Source organism: Pygocentrus nattereri, chromosome 9 (genome assembly GCF_015220715.1).
Source record: "Pygocentrus nattereri isolate fPygNat1 chromosome 9, fPygNat1.pri, whole genome shotgun sequence".
NCBI lineage: Eukaryota > Metazoa > Chordata > Actinopteri > Characiformes > Serrasalmidae > Pygocentrus > Pygocentrus nattereri.
The window spans coordinates 22506228-22529886 of NC_051219.1; the positions used below are offsets into that span (position 1 = coordinate 22506228).

At 44.1% G+C, this 23659-nt stretch overlaps 2 protein-coding genes across 4 annotated transcripts in view; both read left to right on the plus strand.

Moving 5' to 3' along the window:
- LOC108414268 (PDZ domain-containing protein 4) overlaps window positions 1-4294 on the plus strand; it is a 53067-nt gene extending 48773 nt beyond the window's left edge. For both annotated transcript variants that reach the window (XM_037541536.1, XM_037541537.1), the window contains one exon: window positions 1166-4294. In XM_037541536.1, the coding sequence (XP_037397433.1) occupies window positions 1166-3070 (1905 nt within the window). In that variant the 3' untranslated portion in view covers window positions 3071-4294. The remainder of the gene's footprint in view (window positions 1-1165) is intronic.
- Window positions 4295-9274: 4980 nt separating this feature from the next.
- LOC119263977 lies at window positions 9275-23334 on the plus strand. Of its 2 annotated transcripts, none has more exons than XM_037540887.1 (2): window positions 9275-9335; window positions 9670-15701. In XM_037540887.1, the coding sequence occupies exon 2, from the start codon at window positions 9841-9843 to the stop codon at window positions 15673-15675; it is 5835 nt and encodes a 1944-aa protein (XP_037396784.1). In that variant the 5' UTR covers window positions 9275-9335; window positions 9670-9840; the 3' UTR covers window positions 15676-15701. The 2 variants fall into 2 exon arrangements, with proteins under 2 accessions (XP_037396784.1, XP_037396785.1); XM_037540888.1 differs by adding an exon at window positions 22296-23334 and having other exon boundaries at window positions 9283-10721.
- Window positions 23335-23659: the final 325 nt, after the last annotated feature.

The window sequence follows — 23659 nt, forward strand, 5'->3', positions numbered from 1 at the left end:
TTAAAAATTGTCCAAAATAGCAAAGCATTCATCTTTTAATGGTCTTCACAATAAATCCATAAACAAGCAGCTGCATTTGGTGAGGGTGGAAAGTTTTTCACTCTGATTTCTTTAAATATTGAGGTTTTGTGTGTAAATGCACAGTCTTTTACAGAATGAAGAGTTAGTATTGATACTCTCAGCACTGACAGCTTCAAACAGCTGAAAAACACTGCTGACTTATTTTGCAATTAATGTGAATGTCAATGTGTCATGTTAATATTCTCTATAGGGTTTAAATCTGGATTATATTTGCCAAGGAGTGTAGATTGCATAAATTGCATTGTGTTCTGGCTCGTTTCTGTTTGTTTCAATGACAAACAAAAACATAAAAATTTATAGCATGTTTTATTCCACAAAAGATGTGCACACAACAATACATTTTAATCAAATTTTAAACATTATGAAATATCTCTTCTTCTACTTACAAACACGGATGTTGTCTGGACTGAAAGTTTTGAACATTCCACACAATTTCTTCAGTACTTTCAGCAAACTATGAGGCAGAAATAGTAATTCAGTAATTCTTTATTGGGATAGCCCAATAAAGATGCTTTTCATGCATTTTAGTTATATTCAACTAAACATCTATTCAATTCACCTTAATTTTCCCAAACCATAACCCTGGTACTAGTCCTAATCCTAACTTTAACCTCAACCAAAAACCTTATCCTAACTCTCACCCTGGTACTAATATTAACCCCAACACTGTTCAGAAACAAACAGAAAGTTTAATAATAATTTGTACATCTCTAGACAATCTAGTGGGGGCTATCCAAATAAAGTGGGGCCAGTAATGCATATAAAATTTCAACTTTGTTTTAGCATCTGGATACCTGCTATTTTTAAATGATAAATTGTGATGACTTGTGTAACACTGAGTCTCCAATATCAAGTTTGTTCCTATGTGTTCTTGAGAAAGGTATAATAAATAAGAAAACATTGGTGAATGACTGTCTTAGTCAAAACTGTGTAAGTGGGTTTTAAAAAGATTTGTAAATGAGGCCCATAGATTTACTGTCTAGAAACAGCACAAATAAATTAATCAGCCTCTTCTAACTTCTCTCTTTTGAATCCATCTCCTCTGCCCTCATCCCCCATCTTCCAATGTATATCTTCACTGCAGAACGAGGCAGATGATTTGGAGCTGGAGCTGGGGGTCGGCCTGGAGCTGGAGGTCCTGGACAACGGATCTCACCTGGCCAGTCCTCATCACCGCAGGAGAACCAGTTCTGTCCTCAGTGACTCAGTAAGTGGCCATCGTGTTGGTCATCCCGACCTGTGGCACACAGCACTCAGCAACAGCCAGGAGCTGGACAGCGGGGTTGGGCGTACAGACGAGAGCACACGGAACGAGGAGTCATCAGAACATGACCTGCTGGCTGATGATGCCACCAGTGCATCCACCACCAATGCAACCAACACACCTGGCAGCATGCGGAGGTTCCATGGTAGCTCCCTAGCACCAATGCATGGAGGAGAACTCCGCTTTAGCACTGATTCTCTCCTGGCACCTGATGGTACAGGGGAGCATGGAGCCTCAGAGACCGCAGCCTCAATGGCAAGCAGTGTGCTAATACCTGGACTTACTGAGGAAGAGTGTGAACGTTACCGGGAGTTGCTAGAGATCCGGTGCCTGTACGAGAGAAATGGGAATCCCCTGTTCTTGCTGGCAGGATCTCAGGGGTGCTCTGCAGGAGAGGTCCCTTTAGATATGAACTGCAATGAGAGCCTACTTAGACATGAGATTGCATTGCTGGAGGAGGAACTGAGGCACCTTGAATTCAAGTGGCGCAACGTCTTGAGGGCCCAAAAAATGCAACAGCTGCGAGAACGCTGCCTGAGAGTCTGGCCAGCAGAGAAAGAAAACGAAGGTGAAGAAGGTGCAAAGGCAGCAGTATCTGTCCACCATGAACTGTCAGACATCAACGAAATTCCTGAAAGAGAACGTTCAGACAAGGAGAGCACCAGCGCCTACAACACAGGTGGGGAGAGTTGCAGGAGTACACCACTTGTCAGTGAACGTTACCCTTCACCCTCAGCAGCTGCAGACTCCAGCACCTCAGCTACCTTGCGGCCTCACACTACTAGGCACAGGACAACAAGGTCAAGAGATGAGAACCTTAATCTGCCGTCCTCCCCTAGCTCTAGGCGAAAGTGTGAGGATGCATGCAATGGTAAGAATCTCAGCCCAGGTACAAGGGTTCGCTCTCTATCTCGCAACGGAGGCAGCAATGGCAAGAAGGTTTCTGACAGTGTCCGAAAAGGCACCAAGGCAAATGGAGTGGCAACTGGTGGAGCACCAGAAGGAGGTAGGAGTGCAGAAAACAGTCCATATCTCTCCAGTCATCGCTGTGGCTCCAAGATACCACAGCGCTACCAAAGTTGCATGCAACTGAAGGATATGAATGCCACAGATGGTCCTGAGATTCAGGATGCTGCAGAACAGCCTGCTGGTGGTCCAAGCAACTTGGCTAGCACAAACAGAGACCTGGAGATCCCCTCGACAACCCTACTAAATCCCGTGCTGTTTCCTCAGAGTTTGTTACCATCCTTTCCCCAGGGATCACCCCGGATGGAGTGGAAGGTGAAGATCCGAAGCGATGGATCACGCTACGTAGCCAAGCGACCCGTTAGAGACCGCCTGCTGAAAGCTCGAGCCATGAAGATCTGTGAGGAACGCAGTGGGATGACCACAGATGACGATGCAGTCAGTGAGATGAAGATGGGCCGCTATTGGAGCAAGGAAGAGCGCAAGCAGCAACTGCTGAGAGCTCGAGAGCACCGCAGACGCAGAGAGTTCATGCTGCAAAGCCGTCTGGACTTTCTGAGAGAGAGAGAGAAGGAGCAGGATTCTGGAGGCCAGGGGCAGGTGTCCATCCTAGAGCTCAGCCAAAGGAAAAGCATGAAGAAGCGTAGCCGACGCATCTTGGATAATTGGATTACCATCCAGGAGCTTCTGGCCCATGGGACTCGCTCAGCAGATGGCAAGAAAGTCTACAATCCCTTGCTTTCAGTAACCACAGTCTGAGTCAGACAGTGATGGTTAAATAGGGGGAGCTATATTGCCCATCAAAAGTCTGGTGTCAGCTAGCTTTTCAAAATGTTTTGAGTACAAATGAGCATTTTTCTTAGTTAGTTTTGCAATAACTTAAAATAATGAACAAAAAGTGCTGAAGATCATGACTTTTTTTGCAAAAACTGGAAAGCTGGAGAAATAACTGACAACAGGTCCTGGATTGGCTTGGAATAAAATCAAAAGGCCACACTTTTTGCCCCTTCAAACCTTTCAGGTGTTTAAACCACCTTTGGTCCAAATAGAGCTGTGCTTTTAAGAATACCTTCAAAAAGAAAGCTGTTAAATCATTATTTAGGCAAAACCTGCTCTTCATGGAAACACACTCTGAAGAATGCAAAGCTGACTTTACCTTTGCAGATAACACTGAAGATCAAAAATTTACTAATAAAAATCCAAAAGAAGCTAAGCTGTTCCCAAACTTTTCATGGGCAGTGAAGATTAGGACTGGGATATACTATTCTTTTATACACAGGTTAATAAGATGCGGAACAGAAGAAATGTAGGATTTTACCTTCGATGAAATGTACAAGCCAAGGTGCTTTGAACCCCAATAAGCTGCTGTTTTACCATGTTTATTTACAACAGGGTTTATTTAGAACAGAGAAACAGTGAGTATACTGTGAACATCCAAAAAAGCACAGTGGAGCCTACAAAAATATCTTGTGAATGTAAATGAATGTACATTTTTCATGACCTTGAACCTAAACTATTTCATATTTTGATACAATTGCTTTTCATGACTGTAATTTCATAAACTGACATTTGACCATGGAGGATGAGAACCTTATTAAAACCTCTCCGTGTGTACTTAGGATCCCAGTGTTTTTAGCTGACAGTGCAACAGGAGCTCAGTAGAGGCAACAGCAGTTCTACACTCTACATCCTCTTTATCAGAAACTCCACCTTACTGGTGTTCAGTTACAAACTGTAGTTCATCTGCTGATGTTTATTTTGTGTTGGTCATCATCAATGGTCAGTATCTGATCACAAACTGCTGAGAATGGTCCACCATTATTTGCATGGTGGAGGTTAGGGTATTGGCCATGTGTCCGGAAGGTTGCCGGTTCGCTCCCCAGAGCCCAAAGTACATGACTGAGGTGTCTTTGAGCAAGGCACCTAACTGCTCCCCAGGTGCTGTGGATAAGGCTGCCCATCGCTCCGGGCAAGTGTGCTCACTGTCCCCCAGTGTGTGTGTGTGTGTGTGTGTGTGTGTGTGTGCTCACTAGTGTGCATGTGGTGTTTCACTTCACAGATGGGTTAAATGTGAAGGGGAAATTTCCCCATTGTGGGACTAATAAGGGTCACTTAATATCTGTTCAGCAGTGGCTCTGTGGTGAAAACTTACTAATAATGAATGAGGTGGGGGTGGTAAACGGTACAGTAACTGACCTACATCGATCAGGCATAACATTATGACCGCCTCCTTGTTTCTACGCTCATTGTCTATTTTATCAGCTCCACTTACTATATAGTTACACTTTGTAGTTCTACAGTTACAGACTGTAGTCCATCTGTTTCTCTGCATACTTTGTTAGCCCCCTTTAACCTTGCTCTTCAGTGGTCAGGACCCCCATGGATCCTCACAGAGCAGGTACTATTTGGTTGGTGGATCATTCTCAGCACTGCAGTAACACTGATGTGGTGGTGGTGTGTTAGTGTGTGTTGCGCTGGTCTGAGTGGACCAGCAGTGCTGAGCAGTGCTGCTGAAGTTTTTAAACACCTCAGTGTCCCTGCTGGGCTGGGAACAGTCCACCAACCAAAAATATCCAGCCAACAGCATCTTGTGGGCAACATCCTGTGACCACTGATGAAGGACTAGAAGATGACCAACACAAACTCTGCAGCAGCAGACGAGCTATCGTCTCTGACATCTACAAGGTGGACTGACAAAGTAGGAGTGTCTAATAGAGTGGACAGTGAGTGGACAGCAGCAGCACTGCTGTATCTGATCCACTCAGACCAGTGCAACACACACTAACACCACCACCACATCAGTGTCACTGCAGCAAGTGGTCGTAATGTTATGCCTGATCAGTGTATAAAGCTAATAAAGTGGCAAGTTAGTGGAAGAACAAGTTAGGTTTTTCTAAAAAAAAGTGGCCAGTTAATGGAAGCACAAGGTGGGTGTTTCCAATAAAGTAGCAAAAAAATTGTTAACAATTTTCCAAAGGAAAAAAAATGAAGATGATTCCACCTCTAGGCTGTACCATGAACTGCAGCTAAGGTTGTACAGAGCACTTCTAACAGGAAACCTGGGAAAGCAGTGAGGATGTCAAAAACTCTTCAGCTTAACCAGATTTGATTGAAAAACCACAAAAATCCATAGATTTGAAGTTGTAAAAAGGTCAAAGCTAAAAATTAGACACTGAACACTGAGCATTTTTAGAAACTTTTAAATATATATAACTTTAAGGGATTTTGTAATATGGCACAAAAACTCCCACCAGGTGAGTCTGGAATGGAGGAAAAACTCAGTGCCAAACACAGAAAAGCACAGATTCTGAGAAAGAGGACGAGAGTTTAAAACACATAAAACACAATCACAGCCACTAATGATGCCAAAAAAGTGACATTTTCTGCAAAATCTTTAAACACTGAAGAAACGTTTTGAATTTCAAAACTGAGTTATGAACAAAACGAAGAAAATGACTGATTTTCTTCAAAGGCACAAAAATGGTCAGGTGTTTCTGTTCTTCCATTTTGTAAAATGTTTGCATGTTTGTTGTGTGAAACTGTTCAAATATCTGGAGTGAAACTGTGGACGTGTTCCTAGAATCATCATCACTAGATTAGACACTGATACTGAGTGTGAATCTGTGCATCTAACAGGTCTTGTTGATGTTTTGAATAAACTTCTTTTTCACATGTTCTTGTTTTCCGGATTCTGTTGTGAGCAGCAGAATGTTTTTTTGTTGACCTGATGGTGCATTTCTAATCTGCAAATATCAGAGTTTCAGATTTTCATCAGAGAAAAAGGTGGATTCTTTCACAGGGTTAGAAAAACAGCGGACTGAAAACAATCCTTCAACTAAATTACAGCAGAAATGTGAAAGTCAAGTTAAAAAAATAAATAAATACACGCTCTCAGGCTAAAGAGAGAACACTTTCATGTTGTTGTTCATGTGTAAACAATGTGGCATTGTGCTATAGAACCCTTAAAGAACCATCTTTTTAAAACTGTAAGAAATGTTCTTGTGTACAGGTTTTGTTATAAAAGACATAATTGGCTGAGAAGATCTCAGTAGCAAACTCAATGGTGAAAGTGAAGGAGCTTCTTAAAGTACTCAGGGAGAACATTATTAAAGGCAAACTCCACTGATATTTCAAATTTCTGGCCTATTTAAATGGTTAAGATGTAAACAGAGTTGTTCAGAGTGGTTTGGTGTGAAATGCTCAGTTCTAGAGAAACATGCCGAGTCAATATTGCTCACAGTGGTGGTGATAGGAACCAGACCTCCACCTTTAAAAGCTCCCTCACAGAAAATTATTACATGAAATGGTTATGATGTCTGAGACACTGTTTATGACACTAAAATCCATTCACTGTGAAGGGATACATAATATGCATGGTGCTATGAGGCAAAATGACTGCAAAAATCGCAAAAATATATTTGATAAATATATTTGGAATATATTCTTTTTACATATACGTAAAGTCCAAAATCATTTAAAGTCCCTGATGTGTTTGAGCTCTGACTTTGAACTAGTTCAGCAGAATCATCCATATTCAGGTTTTATGGTTGAAAATTAAATGATTGATAATGTCACTAACTCGGCTGATTTTAGTATCAAAACGCTGTTAATGATTCTGAATAAAGAGCTGTTTGAGAGTCGAATCTAACTGACCTGAACAGAAGACACTGCTCCACACTGCCCTCTGGTGGACTTCAGACTCTTCGAAACGTGAACGTAAAACCTGTAAAGAGGAGCTTATTTATCACTTGATCTTTATACTTTTATGATTTTTCAGAAATTCTGACTCAGTCCTGAATGTTTGATATTTAAAGGTGGAGCAGGTGATTTATTTAATAAACATTTTTAAAATATTTATGAAATACTCTTTACGTCCTGATAGAAATCAATAAATCAAATGCTCTGACAATAAAGACTGTAGACATCCCGTCCAGTCATTTCATTCAGACCAAGCTGCCTACCTGTCTGTCTACCTGCTGACCTCTCCACCTGCACATATGCGCATGCTCTGAGCGTGGACTCATTTCATTCTCTTGGAATAAAAAAAATTAGTTTTTTTAATTTTTAATTTTTCACATGTTCTCTGCTGCTTAAATACCGACATTCTGTATTAGCCCAGCGCTAATGTTAGCTAAGCTGTAGGTGTGAGCTAGCTAGCTGTGTTTCACCTGCATGTTCATGTGTTTTGGGGGCGTGGCTTTGGACTGAGGGCTAAATGTGGGTGAGGAGGTGGGTGAGGAGGTTGGTGGGAGGTTGGGAGGGTTTAAAAACTGACTTACAGTCCCTGCTCCAAGAAAAGATGTTTAAAATGAATAAAGATTCAGAAAAGATAATGTCTCTAATTAATTTTGTGTTCTGTGCTATTATTATTATTATTGCTATTATTATTATTGTAACACTGTTTCATGTCCCTGTGATGGATTGGCGACCTGTCCAGAGTGTATCCCTCAAGCTGCAACCCTGTCCTGTCTCACTCCACGCCCCTGAGTGAAGTACTGTGTTCTTTTGTCAGCAAGTTTAATTCCACACTTCTTGTTCAAATATATGGACTTGATGATGTCATATACTTAACCCCCTACACTACATTGCAGAGTCTAACAGAATAATCCAGTGTGCCAAATGGAATCAAAAGCTTTCTTAAAATCAATGAAACATGCAAATATTTTACTGTTGCTGTTTTGGACATGCTGATTGATTAGGGTGTAAATGTGACTAGTAGTGCAGTGATTTGGTAATAAGCTAATCTGACTCTTCCTCAAGACATGTATGCTTGGTAAGGAAGGCCTGTATTCGGGCATAACAATACAGCAGAAATCCTTCCCTAGATGCCTCGATAATTGTTGAGGTCAAATTTGCCTTCACTCTTGTAGATCAGGGAAATTAGTCCCCTAATTTGAAGCTTGAAGAACCAGATTAAAGAGTTTTAGTAAGGCCCTGTGCAGGTCAGGAGAGCTGCCGTTCAACATCTCATGCAGGCTTTCTTTGTTTTTAGGTTTGGAGGGCATTGGCCAGTTCTTCTGGGGTTATTTCGTTATCTAGTGGGTTTTGATTGTTTTTGTTATCAGATTTGAGAAGTTCGAATAAAAAATGTATGTAATTTTGGTTGGATGTGAGATTTTCTGCTGGGGTTTCTGTAATGTGCGGACAGAATAGCAGACGCTCGCGGGCAAAAGGTGATGAGGTTTAATGCCAGAGATAATCAGGAAAATCCCCAGAGGGAAAAAACACAAATCGAAGCCCGAGTTCAGTCCGAAATCATGACACAAAACAGTCCAGAGAGGCAGAAGTACATGAGGGCAAAACAATATGCAAAACCGGGTCAGAAATAGCAAAAGGTCGATACACAGGAAACACAACGTAGAGAAACCACTCAGTAATCGCATCGAAACAACACCTCGCTAAAGTCCCAGCTTATAAAGGTTGAAACTGGAGTCCGTCAGGTGCAGGTGATCAGTATTCCGGCGTCTGTGATCACTGACAGGTGCGAGGGAAGATCACGTACTCCCCCCGAGCACTCTGGGAAGTGAAGTCCGATCTTCCCGTTGACTGCGTGACAGTTTCTTTAAATGCAGTTTCAAAGTATGTTTTCCGTGTGTTTTCATTCTGTTTGTATCTCCTGGTTTTCTGGTGTTTTTAGAGGGTTCAAATTTTCTCAGTATATAGTTTTCTTATATTGCTGAAGTGTTTCATAGTACTTTGGTCTCATTTCTGCCTTTTTTTGGTTCTTTGTGTCTTTGATTAAATATATAGATATTTTCTCTCTCACATTTTAGATCAGATTCATTTAAAGGTTCTCAAACATCCCTGTATGCAGCTGTATGATCACTGTGTGCTGTTTTGTCTCACTGTTTGTGTACTGTTCATTAAGAAAGGCTTGTGTTTATATTCTGTTGATTTACCACCCCCTTGTGGTCGGATTTGAGTTAGGTTTCGTTTTTTGCTGAAAGTCAGTCAGTCGAGCATTATCGCCTGCAGCAGAGAGACAGTGTTTCCAGCGTTTTTAAGCCTTGGAGTATCTTTGTCCGTAAGTTGACTACTGTTATTATATGAGAACGTTGTTTTGAGGAGGAACAATTGAGATGTTGTGTTGCTATGCATAATGTTTCTGTGTTAGCCGTAACTTGGCCGAATATGTTTCTAGCTGCCTTAACAGCTATTCAGGTAAGCTAATGTTAATAAGTAATGCATAGATTGCTAACAGGCTTCTGTAGGTGATTGTGTGAGCAGGAATGGGTAAATCTGCATCATGTTTAGTTGACAAGGTTCACACACTTTGTTTAATTCATGTGTTTATTTAAAGACCGTAAAATTTGAGCTGTGCGAAATGTTGATGTATATGTTTATGTTTATTTTCCTAGTTTTACATAAAAGATGAAAATGCACGCAACGCCTGAAGTCTTTTTTGTCAGCTATCTGTCTAGCATGGTCCAGAACGCTTGTGCGAGGACAGAATAGTAAAAGGACAGTTACACAGCGGGCTAGAACCAGAACCACTGTCGACCACACACTGCGACCACGACAAGAACATCATGGACCAACAAAGGCAAGCAGACCGAACTGGAGATTATGAGGTCATGTCACAAGTTGCAGGGTCCAAGTCATCTGGAAGATCAAGTAGGTCCTCAGCCAGTGCAGCAGCTACCAAGGCAAAAGCTAAGGCAGAGGCGGCCCTGGTAGAAGCCAAGTATGCAGCTCAAGAAGCGGAGATGATGAAAGAAAAAGCCCGCATTGAAGCTGAAAATCAAAAAACGTTAGCTGAAGCAGAACAGCGCAAAGCGGAGTTGGAAGCGAATCTGTATGTCCTAAAAGTAAACAGGAGCGCTAAAGCAGCCTCAGCAGAAGCAGCAGTCTATGAAGCCGCAGCAGCAATAGAGCCAGACACACTGGAAGGAATATCCCAAATATATCCTGAGGATCACACTCAACGCACAAATGAGTATGTGCAGGCCCACTACGTGACACCAAACGCTCAGCAGCAAGCTCCGGTCTCACAGGAATCACCTGCCTTGCCTATGAGTGCAGAACGAGCACACCCCGACCCAATTCAGTGGTATCCAGTTCATGATCAGGAGCCCCGTTTATCTAAGCTCTGCATTAAAGATGAGGGAATGCCTGGTGCACAAAACAGAGGCTACTCACCTTGGGTTCCTGCTCCAATGTCTCACTCATCCAGTCTTAGAGATTACGCGTGTGAACCAGCACAAATAACGGATCTCACCAAATATCTTGTAAGAAGAGAGATGGTAAGCTCAGGGCTACTGAAATTTGACGACCGTCCAGAAAACTACTGGGCCTGGAAAACGTCCTTCCAAGACATTACTGGAGAGCTCAACTTAACAGCACGAGAGGAACTTGACCTACTGATAAAGTGGCTCGGTCCAAACTCATCTCCACAAGCCATGCGAATCAGGTCAGTCCATGTCCACAATCCAACATCAGGTGTCGCTATGGTGTGGCAAAGGCTAGATGATACATATGGCTCCCCTGAGATCATAGAGAATGCACTTCTGCTAAAGCTAGAGACTTTTCCAAAAATATCTAACAAAGACAACCAGTGTCTTAGGGAACTGGGGGATATTTTAATGGAGGTTCAGGCAGCTAAGTCAGGTGGAAAATTACCAGGTTTAGCCTACCTTGACACAGCTAGGGGGGTTAACCCAATTGTGGAAAAGCTTCCCTATGGCTTACAAGAACGCTGGATTACACAGGGCTCTAAGTACAAGGAAGAACATAATGTTCCCTTTCCACCCTTCAGCTACTTTGTAAGTTTCATATGCAGTCAAGCAAAAACCCGTAATGATCCAAGTTTTGTGTTCTCTACATGCAGTACTAACACCCATGTAAAGCCAGAGAAACCGCTAAGACACAACAATTACAAAACAGTGTCAGTGAGAAAAACTGAAGTTGCAGTTGCACCTGCGCTCCACAATAGTGCATCAGTAAAGAAAATAGAGGAGCCGGCAGAGCGGTGTCCTATTCACAGTAAGCCGCACCCCTTGGCAAAATGTCGAGGGTTTAGAGTCAAACACTTAGATGATAGAAAAGCTTATCTAAGAGAAAACTCTATCTGTTATCGTTGTTGTGCATCCACTAAGCACTTGGCCAAAGACTGTAAAGTTGCCGTGAAGTGCAAAGAGTGCAATAGCGACAAGCACCTTACTGCTTTACATCCTGGCCCAGCTCCTTGGGTTACAGAGGTTGAAACGACACGGAAAGAGCATGGCGGGGAGCAAGAAAATAGCCCGTCTCCGGAAGTTATTTCAAAATGTACAGAAATCTGTGACACATCTCATGGACTCAGGTCATGTTCAAAAATCTCCTTAGTGAGCGTGTACCCTGTTAATGAGCCCAACAAAGTCCAAAAAATGTATGTGGTCTTAGATGACCAAAGCAACCGATCTCTTGCGAAGACAGCCTTCTTTGATCTGTTTGGCATTAGTGCAGTCTCCTCCACTTACACTCTAAGGACTTGTGCAGGAATAAAGGAGGCAACAGGGAGGAAAGCTCACAATTTTGTTGTCTCGTCTCTAGATGGAAAGACTCATGTACCACTCCCACCTCTTTTAGAATGCAATACTATGCCAGATGATCGCTCAGAAATTCCTACGCCTGACATTGTGCAACATTTCCCTCACCTAGCTCCTGTTGCAGGTGAAATACCACCGATTGAGCCAGAAACGCCCATCCTTCTCTTATTGGGGAGAGATGTCCTGAGAGTGCACAAAGTACGCGAACAGTACAATGGTCCACACAACACACCATATGCCCAGCGGCTAGATTTGGGCTGGGTCATTGTAGGCGAGGTGTGCCTTGGAGGGGTGCACAAACGAACAAAGGTGAACGTCTACAAAACAAATGTGCTAAACAATGGGCGCACTTCCTTTCTTGAGCCTTGTCTTAGTACAATACACGTGAAAGAGAAGTTTAGTGCTCCCATCCAGCAAACTACAGACCACGCATCTGACATCATACAAACAGCTCCACTCAAACTGACAGACAACCTGGGACTTAATGTTTTCCAAAGAAATCCTGATGATGACAAAACAGCCTTGTCTATTGAGGACAAGATTTTTCTTGAAATTATGGACAGAGAAGTTTATATGGATGATGACAATCACTGGGTGGCGCCGCTACCATTCCGTACGCCACGTCCTCTACTTCCCAACAACAGAGAACAGGCCTTAAAGCGACTCACTGTTCTGTTACGGACACTAGAGAAAAGAAAAGACATGAAAGAGCAATTCATTGAATTCATGCAGAAAATCTTTGATAATGACCAGGCAGAAGAGGCACCACCACTCGAACCAGGGGAAGAATGCTGGTACCTACCAACATTCGGAGTGTACCACCCCCAGAAACCAGGCAAAATACGAGTTGTTTTTGACTCAAGCGCCTCATGCAAAGGTATTTCCCTAAATGACATTCTACTTAGGGGGCCTGACTTGAACAACACGCTGCTCGGGGTTCTATTGCGCTTTCGGCAGGAACAAGTTGCGGTCACTGTAGATGTGGAGCAGATGTTTTACTGCTTCAGAGTCAAGCAAAGTCACAGAAATTATCTCCGGTTTCTGTGGTTCCAAGATAATGACCTTAGCAAAGAAATCATGGAGTTTCGCATGAAGGTGCCAGTTTTTGGGAACAGTCCTTCCCCGGCTATTGCAATCTATGGCCTAAGACGAGCAGCTGAACTTGGGGAAGAAGAGTATGGCTTCGACACAAAGCAGTTCATCTTGCGCAATTTCTATGTGGATGATGGACTGGCCTCTGTGTGCAGTGAAAGCGAAGCCATTGAGCTCTTAACACGAGCAAGAAGCATGATGGCAGAGTCAAATATAAGGCTTCACAAAATAGCCTCGAACGTCAGTCATGTGATGAATGCATTTCCCCCAGAAGAAAGAGCAGCGGATCTCAAAGATTTGGATTTGGATGTTGACCCTCTACCTCTTCAGCGAAGCCTCGGAGTTGGCTGGAACCTGGAAAATGACTGTTTCACCTTTCGAGTTGCTAAAGACAACAAACCCTTTACCCGCAGAGGAATACTTTCTGTTGTCAACAGCCTCTACGATCCCCTTGGATTTGCTTCTCCAGTTACAATCCAGGGAAAGGCATTGTACAGAGAGTTAACGGTTGGACAGCAAGATTGGGATGAGCCTTTACCAGTGGACCGGGAGGCAGAGTGGTTAAGGTGGACTGACTCACTTACCGCTCTCGAGCATCTCCAGATCCACAGGCCATTTGTTCCAGTTTCATCATCACATGCTCAGAGAAGGGAACTATGCATCTTCTCAGATGCTTCGACAACAGCAATAGCAGCTGCAGCATACCTCAGGGTCATTGACACTGGTAGCCAATGTCATGTTGGATTTATCATGGGGAAATCAAAGTTAGCACCCTCATCTGCGCACACTATCCCACGCTTGGAATTATGTGCAGCGGTATTAGCAGTGGAGTTGACTCAAGTGATTATGGAGGTAAGCGACATTCAGTTTGATACAGTGAACTTCTACACGGACAGCCGAGTAGTTCTAGGCTACATTCATAATGTCACCCGGAGATTCTACGTGTATGTGGCCAACAGAGTTGCTCAGATTCGCAGGATTACCAAACCAGACCAGTGGCATTATGTCACTACTGACCAGAACCCTGCAGATCATGGGACGAGAGCTGTATTAGCAGCCCAACTGCAACAGACCACCTGGCTCTCTGGGCCTCGGTTTCTCACACTATCTGAGACCGAGTCAAGAGATCCAGCGCAGAGCGAAGAGACCTTTGACCTTGTGGAACCCTCAACGGATGTTGAAATTCGTCCACAAGTGGTTTCCATAGCAACGAAAATAGAGGAAAAGGAGCTTGGATCTCACAGATTTGCACGTTTCTCAAGCTGGAAGTCTCTGGTAAGAGCAATCAAATCCCTCATTCATGTTGCAAAGTCGTTCTCTAAAGCTTTGAGCGCCTGTAAAGGTTGGCACAGTTGCAATCTTGCAAGTACTACAGAAATCTTACAAGCAAAAACAGCAATCATTCAGTGCGTTCAAACTGAGACTTACAAGGAGGAGATTGAAAGCCTTAAAAAAGGAAAAGACATCTCGCGCAGTCCTCTTGGAAAACTCGACCCCTTTGTTGATGGTGGCTTGTTAAGGGTTGGAGGACGCTTACGGGCAGCAGATCTTTTAGATGCGGAGAAACACCCCCTGATAATTCCAGGTAATCATCATGTAGCCATTCTCTTAGTTAGACATTACCACAACCAAGTAGCTCACCAAGGTAGGCAGTTCACTGAAGGTGCTCTGCGCTCAGCAGGACTATGGATTGTTGGTGGCAAGAGACTCATTTCCAGCACACTCCACAAATGTGTCACATGTAGGAGACTTAGAGGTCGCTTAGAAGTGCAGAAAATGGCCAGCTTGCCCTCCAGCAGGCTTGCGGTTGACCCGCCTTTCACTCATGTAGGCCTGGATGTTTTTGGGCCTTGGAATGTCAAGTTCCACCGCACAAGGGCAAATAACGTTGACTGTAAAAGGTGGGCTGTAATGTTTACCTGTCTGAGCACCAGGGCCGTCCATATAGAGGTCATAGAGGCAATGTCGACTTCGAGTTTTATAAATGCCTTACGTCGTTTCCTGTCGATCAGAGGACCTGTCAAACACTTACGGTCAGACCAAGGGACAAACTTCATTGGCGCCTGTAAAGAGTTGCAAATCGACATTCAAGACCCGGAGATCAAAGGCTATCTAAGGGACCAAAGCTGCACCTGGACATTCAACGCCCCACATTCATCTCACATGGGAGGAGTGTGGGAGAGGATGATCGGGCTCGTTCGACGCATCCTTGATGGCTTGTTACTGCAAACCTCAACCACCCGCCTCACACATGAGGTTCTGGTCACGCTTATGGCAGAGGTTATGGCCATAATGAATGCCAGACCCTTAGTTCCTGTTTCAAACGATCCTGAAGCACCTGAAGTTCTCTCTCCTGCAATGCTTCTAACGCAGAAGGCTGGTACTATTCCAACACCACCTGGAGACTTTGAACTCAAGGACCTTTACAAAGCCCAGTGGCGGCAAGTGCAAGGTCTCGTGGGATGCTTTTGGAAAAGATGGAGGCAAGAGTATCTTGCTACACTGCAGACAAGACGAAAGTGGAAGGGAGAGAAGCAAAATGTCAAACAAGGTGATGTTGTTCTATTGAAAGACAATCAAGTAAAACGCAATGAGTGGCCAATTGGTATTGTAGTCAAGGCCATTCCCAGTGAGGACAACAGAGTGAGAAAAGTTGAGGTTAGCATCGTAAAACAAGGCACTGTTAAAACATATCTTAGGCCTGTTACTGATGTGATAGTACTTTTGTCTGAAACAAATGTTTAAATAAGAGTGGTATATTTATTAATATACCAGACGGGGAGTGTACTGTTCATTAAGAAAGGCTTGTGTTTATATTCTGTTGATTTACCACCCCCTTGTGGTCGGATTTGAGTTAGGTTTCGTTTTTTGCTGAAAGTCAGTCAGTCGAGCATTATCGCCTGCAGCAGAGAGACAGTGTTTCCAGCGTTTTTAAGCCTTGGAGTATCTTTGTCCGTAAGTTGACTACTGTTATTATATGAGAACGTTGTTTTGAGGAGGAACAATTGAGATGTTGTGTTGCTATGCATAATGTTTCTGTGTTAGCCGTAACTTGGCCGAATATGTTTCTAGCTGCCTTAACAGCTATTCAGGTAAGCTAATGTTAATAAGTAATGCATAGATTGCTAACAGGCTTCTGTAGGTGATTGTGTGAGCAGGAATGGGTAAATCTGCATCATGTTTAGTTGACAAGGTTCACACACTTTGTTTAATTCATGTGTTTATTTAAAGACCGTAAAATTTGAGCTGTGCGAAATGTTGATGTATATGTTTATGTTTATTTTCCTAGTTTTACATAAAAGATGAAAATGCACGCAACGCCTGAAGTCTTTTTTGTCAGCTATCTGTCTAGCATGGTCCAGAACGCTTGTGCGAGGACAGAATAGTTTGGCTGTGTACTGTGTGCTATAGATGGATGCTCTGCAGCAACCCTGGACAGGAGCTGGACTGAAAGGCCTGCTTACCTTCCGGTCCCACATGGAGATGGAGACAAGCCTGCAGAAGAAGGCAACGGAGCTCCGGATTGAGGACATTCAGGTAACAATGGGAACCGGTGATGATCAGAAGGAGAGAGAGATCAAAAGCATTGAACAATGGCACAGAACACCACTGAGATTCTGCAGTGTAGAGAGCAAGAGGAAAGAGCTCCAGGCACAGAGAAAGAAGAAAGAGAAACTGATTGAAAAGCAAGAAGAAGAAGAACATACAAAACACGAAAAGAGAGCTGGAGGAGAAACAAGAAGAACTGTAGAGAGAGAAATGGAGGATGGAGAAAAAGGAGAGAGAAATAGAGAGAAGGCTGGAGGAAAGCAGAGAAATGGAGGAGAACTTTAGAAAAATGGAGAAAGAGAGGAAGGAGGAGAAAGAGGGAATGAGTAACAGCACCCTCAGTGGAAAAGTGGAAGTAATTATAAGATAAATGAAGACAGGAAGAAAGAAGAAAGCAATGACCAAAAAGCACTCTGATATGGAAATGTTGTGTGAGGTCAAAAAAAGAGTGAAATGACAAAGGTGGACCAAAGGAATGAAAGACAAGAGATGGAATACAAGAAGCATAAAGAGGATGATCTGCTCTGCTATGAAGGTCTGCTCCAGGAACCTGTGATGCAGAGATATGAAGACCTGCTCCAGAAAACTGTGAAGCAGAGATATGAAGACCTGCTCCAGGAACATGTGACACAGAGATATGAAGATGTGCTCCAGGAACCTGTGAAGCATAGATACGAAAATCTGCTCCAGGAACCTGAAAAACAGAGAAAGGAGGATCAGAAAGATTGGGCATAGATGGAACTGGAGATGCAGAAGGCCAGGCAGGAGCAAATGGATAGGGAGCTACGGCTCCTACAGTGGACAGGAGGATGAGGAGATCAGTGCTGCTCCTGAGGAACCCAGCCCAGAGCCTCAGGCTCTCAGTGAGCCACAGATAGACACTGATGGCTCCAAACTCAGCACTGAGGGGGAAGATGAGGCTGTGGAAGCAACGAGCAGCCAGGTGGACGACCTGAAGGAATCTGTGCTGCGGCCACTTCCAAGGGGACCTATGGTCCAGTGCTGCGTCCCCAACTACCATATTGTAATGATAGTGATTTTGTTAACTATCTATTTGTGTTGTGTTATTGTGTTTTTTATGACGTGTTCTACGTATGAATCCTTCATTAGCCAATAGCATGGTTACACGTTTCTTTGAGGGGAAGAGTTTTCTTTTTCAGTTAGTTGAGTGCTCGTATTCCTCGGTGTGGTTGGGTTAGCCTATCCTGCTGCACCGAGAAAGAGCATTTACCTATTTTTGTATACTACTTGTTGCAAGCTGTCAAGAACAAGTAAATCCGCCATCCGACTGAAAGTTCGACGTTGTTGTGTGAGTCTTTCCACGCCTCCAATGACAGTGAGATAGACGAACACGACAAGTGGTGTCAACGCGGGATAACAGACGAGCGACCAAGGTAGCCTGCTATCCGCGGAGCAACGAGAGCAGCCTGCCGCCCCGACGTGCGAGAGAAGCAGCCTGCTATCCGCGGAGCAACGAGAGCAGCCTGCCGCCCCGGTGTGCGAGAGAAGCAGCCTGCTATCCGCGGAACAACGGGAGCAGCCTGCCGCCCCGACGTGCGAGAAAAGCAGCCTGCCGCCCGACGTGCGAGAGAGGGAAGTAGCTGACTATTTATATACAGTGCTGTAGTTGTGCATTAATGCATGATTAGTGGAACTGACTGTTACTAACTCCATTCTTTACGACACATTTAACAAGCGAGAAAGCGAAAGTTAGTTATGGTGCGAATCACCACATGTGCTGCCCATGTGCTCGCTTGCTGTAGCAACTACAGGGCTAACAACGCAGACCTGCAGGGCGGCTGTTACTCAGCAGCAGAATAGTTCCATTGGATACTGCGCCAGCGCAGCGCAGCGAATCCCCTCAGCGCTACGTTAAAAAAAAAAAAAAAAAAAAGGTGTAAATTCCTTCTTGCAGACTGTATTAAACAGAAATTCACTTCGAACCTGAAAGCGTCAATACTGAACTGCTAACACCATTAATAAGGCAGTTTAATTGCAAAATAAATAATAAAACATGAGCAACACAGATTTGGAGTTGGGGGCCACAGCACCACCTGAGTCAGACTTACCCCCAAAATGGCTCCAAGCTATACTTGATCAACAAGGTAAACAGATGCAGCAACTCCTAAGCCCATTAGTACAGAGGCTAGAAGCAGCAGAGGCAGGTTTACTTACCCTGGGACAGCAATTTCCAGTCACCCCTGTAAGGGAAGATTCACACTCTTATCATCGCACTGAACCAGTGATTCCAGCCACTATTGCACCTGAAGTTGGTGCTGAAAGCCTGTCGGCTGCTGAACACCTTTTTGCTGCAGAACTTGCAGTAATCAATCGTCACTCACGTGGCACAAGCACTTCTACTCCAGACCCAGTTGTGAGACCCCGAAGTAGAGGTCGTACAGCACACCACATAGGAGCTAGCCCGAACACTTACCGCCATGATAGCAGTGCATGTGCAGTTTCACACGCCTTTTCTGATACTCAGAATAACCCTACTCCTCGTGTCAGAGCACCTGAAGGACCAAAGGCTAAACTCAATACATACGATGGTAAAGAGGACTGGGATTCTTTCATCATTCCCTTTGAGCGCCAGTCTACTATATATAGATGGAGTAGTGCCGATCGAGTTGATAAATTGCATGAATGTCTACGTGGAGTAGCTGTCCGGTACTTGTGTTCCCTTCCTGAGCATGTTCGTGAGGATTACTTCCTACTGAAAGAACAACTGGCTCTCCGTTTTCGGTGGAGCTGCTGGGCATGAAGGTGGAAACACCAAGCAGCCCTACTGTGGTATGAATAAAACCAGACTACAGTCCCCTAGTCCAACAAGAAGAAACAAGGGTCCATGTTTTCTGTGTGGGGAGGAAGGACACTTTAGGAGGAACTGCTCACGCTCGCCTAGCCCCTCTTCGACTTCACAGCCAGTGAAAGCAGTACAACCAAAAGTGGTTGACTCTGTACAGCATCAGCTGTCCTGCCTAAAGCCAGGAGACAATGTCTCTGGAGAAAATGTTATCCACGTTGGACGGGCTGAGAGCAGGGGCCCCAGCCTGCTCATTGTAGTAAGTGTGGACGGCATACAGGTGAATGCAGTTATTGATACGGGGGCAGAGGCTACAATTATGTCAGAGGAAACCTTCAACACACTTCCAGTTAAGAATCACACAAGCCTAAAGAAAGTGTCGCTTCGCAATGCAGAGACAGGCAAGGAGATGATAGCCACAGGTGGTGTTACGGTGGAGTTTAAGATTGGAACAAAAACACTACAGTGGGACATATGTGTTGCACAAATTCATGATGCACTCCTGCTGGGCTTGGACTTCCTCAAGGCTGCTGACTTTACTATACATGCCTCTGGTAAGGTATTCATTGGGGCAGAGCCTATACCTGCTTATCTAACAGAAGAAAGTGGACCTGAAAATGATTTACAATTTCAAGAGTAGCGCTAGAGAGAGATACCACAGTTCCTCCAGAGTGTGAATACCTGGGGTGTGGGGGGTAGTGGGTAACCCGAAACCAGAAGTCCCCACGGTTTTGGAGCCTGTTTGCCTGGCCGATGGACTCTCCTCTGGAAGTGTTATGATTAAGATGAAACACCGGATTCCAGTACGGCTGTGTAATGTGTCTGCTTCTAGCAAAACCCTGGCAAGAGGAACCTTTTTGGGGCTGCTGGTGGAGGCCTACCCTGATGCAAGTCAGAGTAAGGAGGAAAGTTGCATGGTGTCCATTGAGAGCCAGCCCTACATAGGAAGTAACGAATTGCTGCTCAGCCAGCCCGGTCTGATACATGAGACAGATGGAGATACCCAGTACCCAAGTCATGAGGTCATGGATGAGCACAGCATTAGACGAGTAATGACTATAGGTGCTCTTGATCTTCCTGAGCACCTCAAGGAGCTGTATACTGCCTCCAGTGAAGCTCTAACAGAAACACAGCAACAGAAGTTAATTAATTTACTAATAGAGCATCAGTCTGTTTTTGCAGCCACAAATGATGATCTAGGAACATTCTCAGCAGTTAAACACCACATTGACACTGGACATGCTAAGCCTGTTCGGCAGCCAGTACGGCACACTCCTTTGGGGTTTCAAAATGAGGAAGAAGATCATCTCCAAAAAATGCTAGATGCAGGCATTGTTGTTCCCTCAAGCTCAGAGTGGGCCTCTCCAGTTGTCCTAGTTAGGAAAAAAGATGGGGGAGTGCGATGGTGTGTGGATTATCGAATGAAGGCATTCGGACAAACCCAGCTTTGGTCAGAGATGTTCAAAATTGGAGGCCTCCTACCAACCTCCGGGAGCTTCAGGCATTCCTCGGCCTCTGTAATTACTACAGGAGGTTTGTGCCAAAATTTTCAGACATCGCATCACCACTCACACTTCTCCTAAAAAAGGGAGCGGTTTTCACTTGGGGCAAAGAACAGCAAGGTGCTTTTGAATGCCTCAAGGAGAGTCTCGTCAGAGCACCAATATGTTCCTGGAGCTCGAGGACGACAGAAAGTTCAGGGCAGTCACAGATACACACTGCTTCACTCTGCTTTAGGGATGCACTTATATAGAATTATAATATAAGGTGTTAAATTATCGACTGTAGCTTGTTTATTACAATCATAATAATAATTTATAACACTTTATCATCCATGATGGTGATTAATACTCTACCACTCAAAAGTTTGGAATTGCTCATCATAATCTTCTTTCGGCTGCTCCCTTTAGGGGTCGCCACAGCGGATCATCTGCCTCCATCTTGCCCTATCCATTGCCTCCTCTACTTTCACACCAACCATCTCCTTGTCCACCTTAACTACATCCATAAACCTTCTCTGAGGTTCATCCCACTGCATCCTGCCTGCACCCTCTTCATCACCTCTTTTCTACACTGTCCATTGCTCTGGATGGTTGACCCAAGATATTTGAAGTCATCCACCTTTACGACCTCTACTCCTTGCATCTTCACCTTTCCACCTGCCTCGCTCTCATTCACATACATGTATTCCATCTTGTCTCTACCGACCTTCATTCCTCTCCTCTCCAGTGCAAACCTTCACTTCTCCAGATTCTCTTCCACCTGCTCTCTACTCTCACCACAGATTACAATGTCATCTGCAAACATCATGGTCCATGGAGCCTCCTGCCTAACCTCATCTGTCAACCTGTCCATCACCATTGCAAACAATAAGGGGCTCAAAGCTGATCCCTGATGTAACCCTACCTTCACCTTGAAACCATTTGTCACTCCAACTGTACACCTTACCACTGTCTCACTATCCTCATACATGTCCAGCACCACCCTAACATACTTTTCAGCTACACCTGACTTCCTCATACAATACCACAGTTCCTGTCTTGGCACCCTATCATATGCCTTCTCTAGATCCACAAAGACATGTAGCTCCTTCTGACCTTCTCTGTACTTCTCTACCAACACTCTCAATGCAAAAATTGCATTTGTGGTCCTCTTTCTGGGCATGAAACCAAACTGCTGCTCACTGATCTGAACCCCTCACCTTAGCCTTGCTTCAACAACTCTTTCCCATACCTTAATGGTGTGGCTCATCAACTTTATACCTCTAGAACAAGGAGCATATGTAATGGACTTTAATGAACGGGCCATAAAGGGCTCAGTGAAGAACTGCTAGCTTGTCTGTGCTGACAGTCGTGAGCGTTTTCTCTCAGTCTGTGTTTGGATGGATGTTTTCCTCTCACTGTGTCTTTATCTTCCCTCTCTCTCTCTTTTTCTGTCTCTTTCTGTCATAGCTACTTAGCCCACTCTCTCTCTGTCATGTTGGGGGTCTGACGAATCTCTCTTGTCTCCACAGCGGACGAGTTGGTGATGCAGTTCGGTCGTGTGGATGACAATTGCTTTGTGCTGGATTACAGCTCCCCCTTGTGCGCACTGCAAGCCTTGGCCATCACCCTGTCCTGCTTTGATGAATGACCTCAATGCCGTCTTACACTCGTGCCGTCCACACCTCTCTCTACCCGTTACTCCTCTTCAGACTTCAATAAAAGCAATAAAACTAGAGAAGTGCGTTTAGTGATGAAAATTATGAGAGTGTTGCTTAAGCAGGTCCCAGTTGGTTGCTAGGGTGTTGCTATGTGGTTATGTTATTCTAAGCAGTTGCTTGGACTTGCTAGCTGGTTGCAGTGGTTGGTTTGAAGGCAGTAGTCATGCGAAGCACAAGGTGGGTGTTTCTAATAAAGTGGACAGTTAGAGTAAGGTCAAGGTGAGTGTTTTAAATAAAGTGGCCAGTTAATGGAAGCACAAGGAGGGTGTTTCTAGTAAAGTGGCCTGCTGGAGGAAGCACACAATGGATGTTTTCAATAAAGTGAGAACATCAGAGCTCCGGCGATTATGAACAGAACCTTCGCTGGCATTGACCACATTGTGTGCTGCAGGGAGTTCTGCCATACCCAAAGCAAAGGAAGCAGCACTCAGTGTCTCCACTATGGCACACCGATAAAACGAAGCAGACCCAAGAGAGAGCCTACACAGTTTTCACAGAGATTCCATTGGTAATTATTTAGGATTTGTTCTTCGGTACGAACAGAATCTACACACACTCAAGAGCACAAAGGTGAGTTCTGCACTTTATGTGAATCTGCTGCAGATTTTTTAGGAACTTTCTCAAGAACACATTTAAGAATAAACTTAAAAAGATGTTGGATAATGAGGCCCAATGCTTCTTCTTTGCTGACACGTCAGGAAAGTGTGAGGTTGTCTCCTAGACTAAAGGAGCTGAGATAAACCGTATATGGATTGAATTAGTGTAACAGGAGGATGACTGTAATAAAACACATACACATCACCTCAGTGATAGAGCTCTCACATCCAGACAGCAATAACTTTACTGCATGACCAGGGGAGGAAGTTTCTAGTGGGTTGTATTTTCTATAAACCTGGATGAGCTTATATGATCACAGAAAACTTAAAGCTGATAATACAGTGAAAATGCTGCTTTATTCATGTAGCTGCTGCTATAATTTGGCTCTTTAATCAGCCTGCAGGAGCTTGACTTTATGTTCTTTCTCCATCCGTGTAGACCATGGGGATGAAGTTCCACCATCCAGTTCCACATTTTAGGAAGTGTTTAATATGAAGTTGAAAAATAAACCTTGTTTAATTTATAGTCTCATTTTCACCGCACATTTCTCACAACGAACACATCCTGGCTAATCAGCT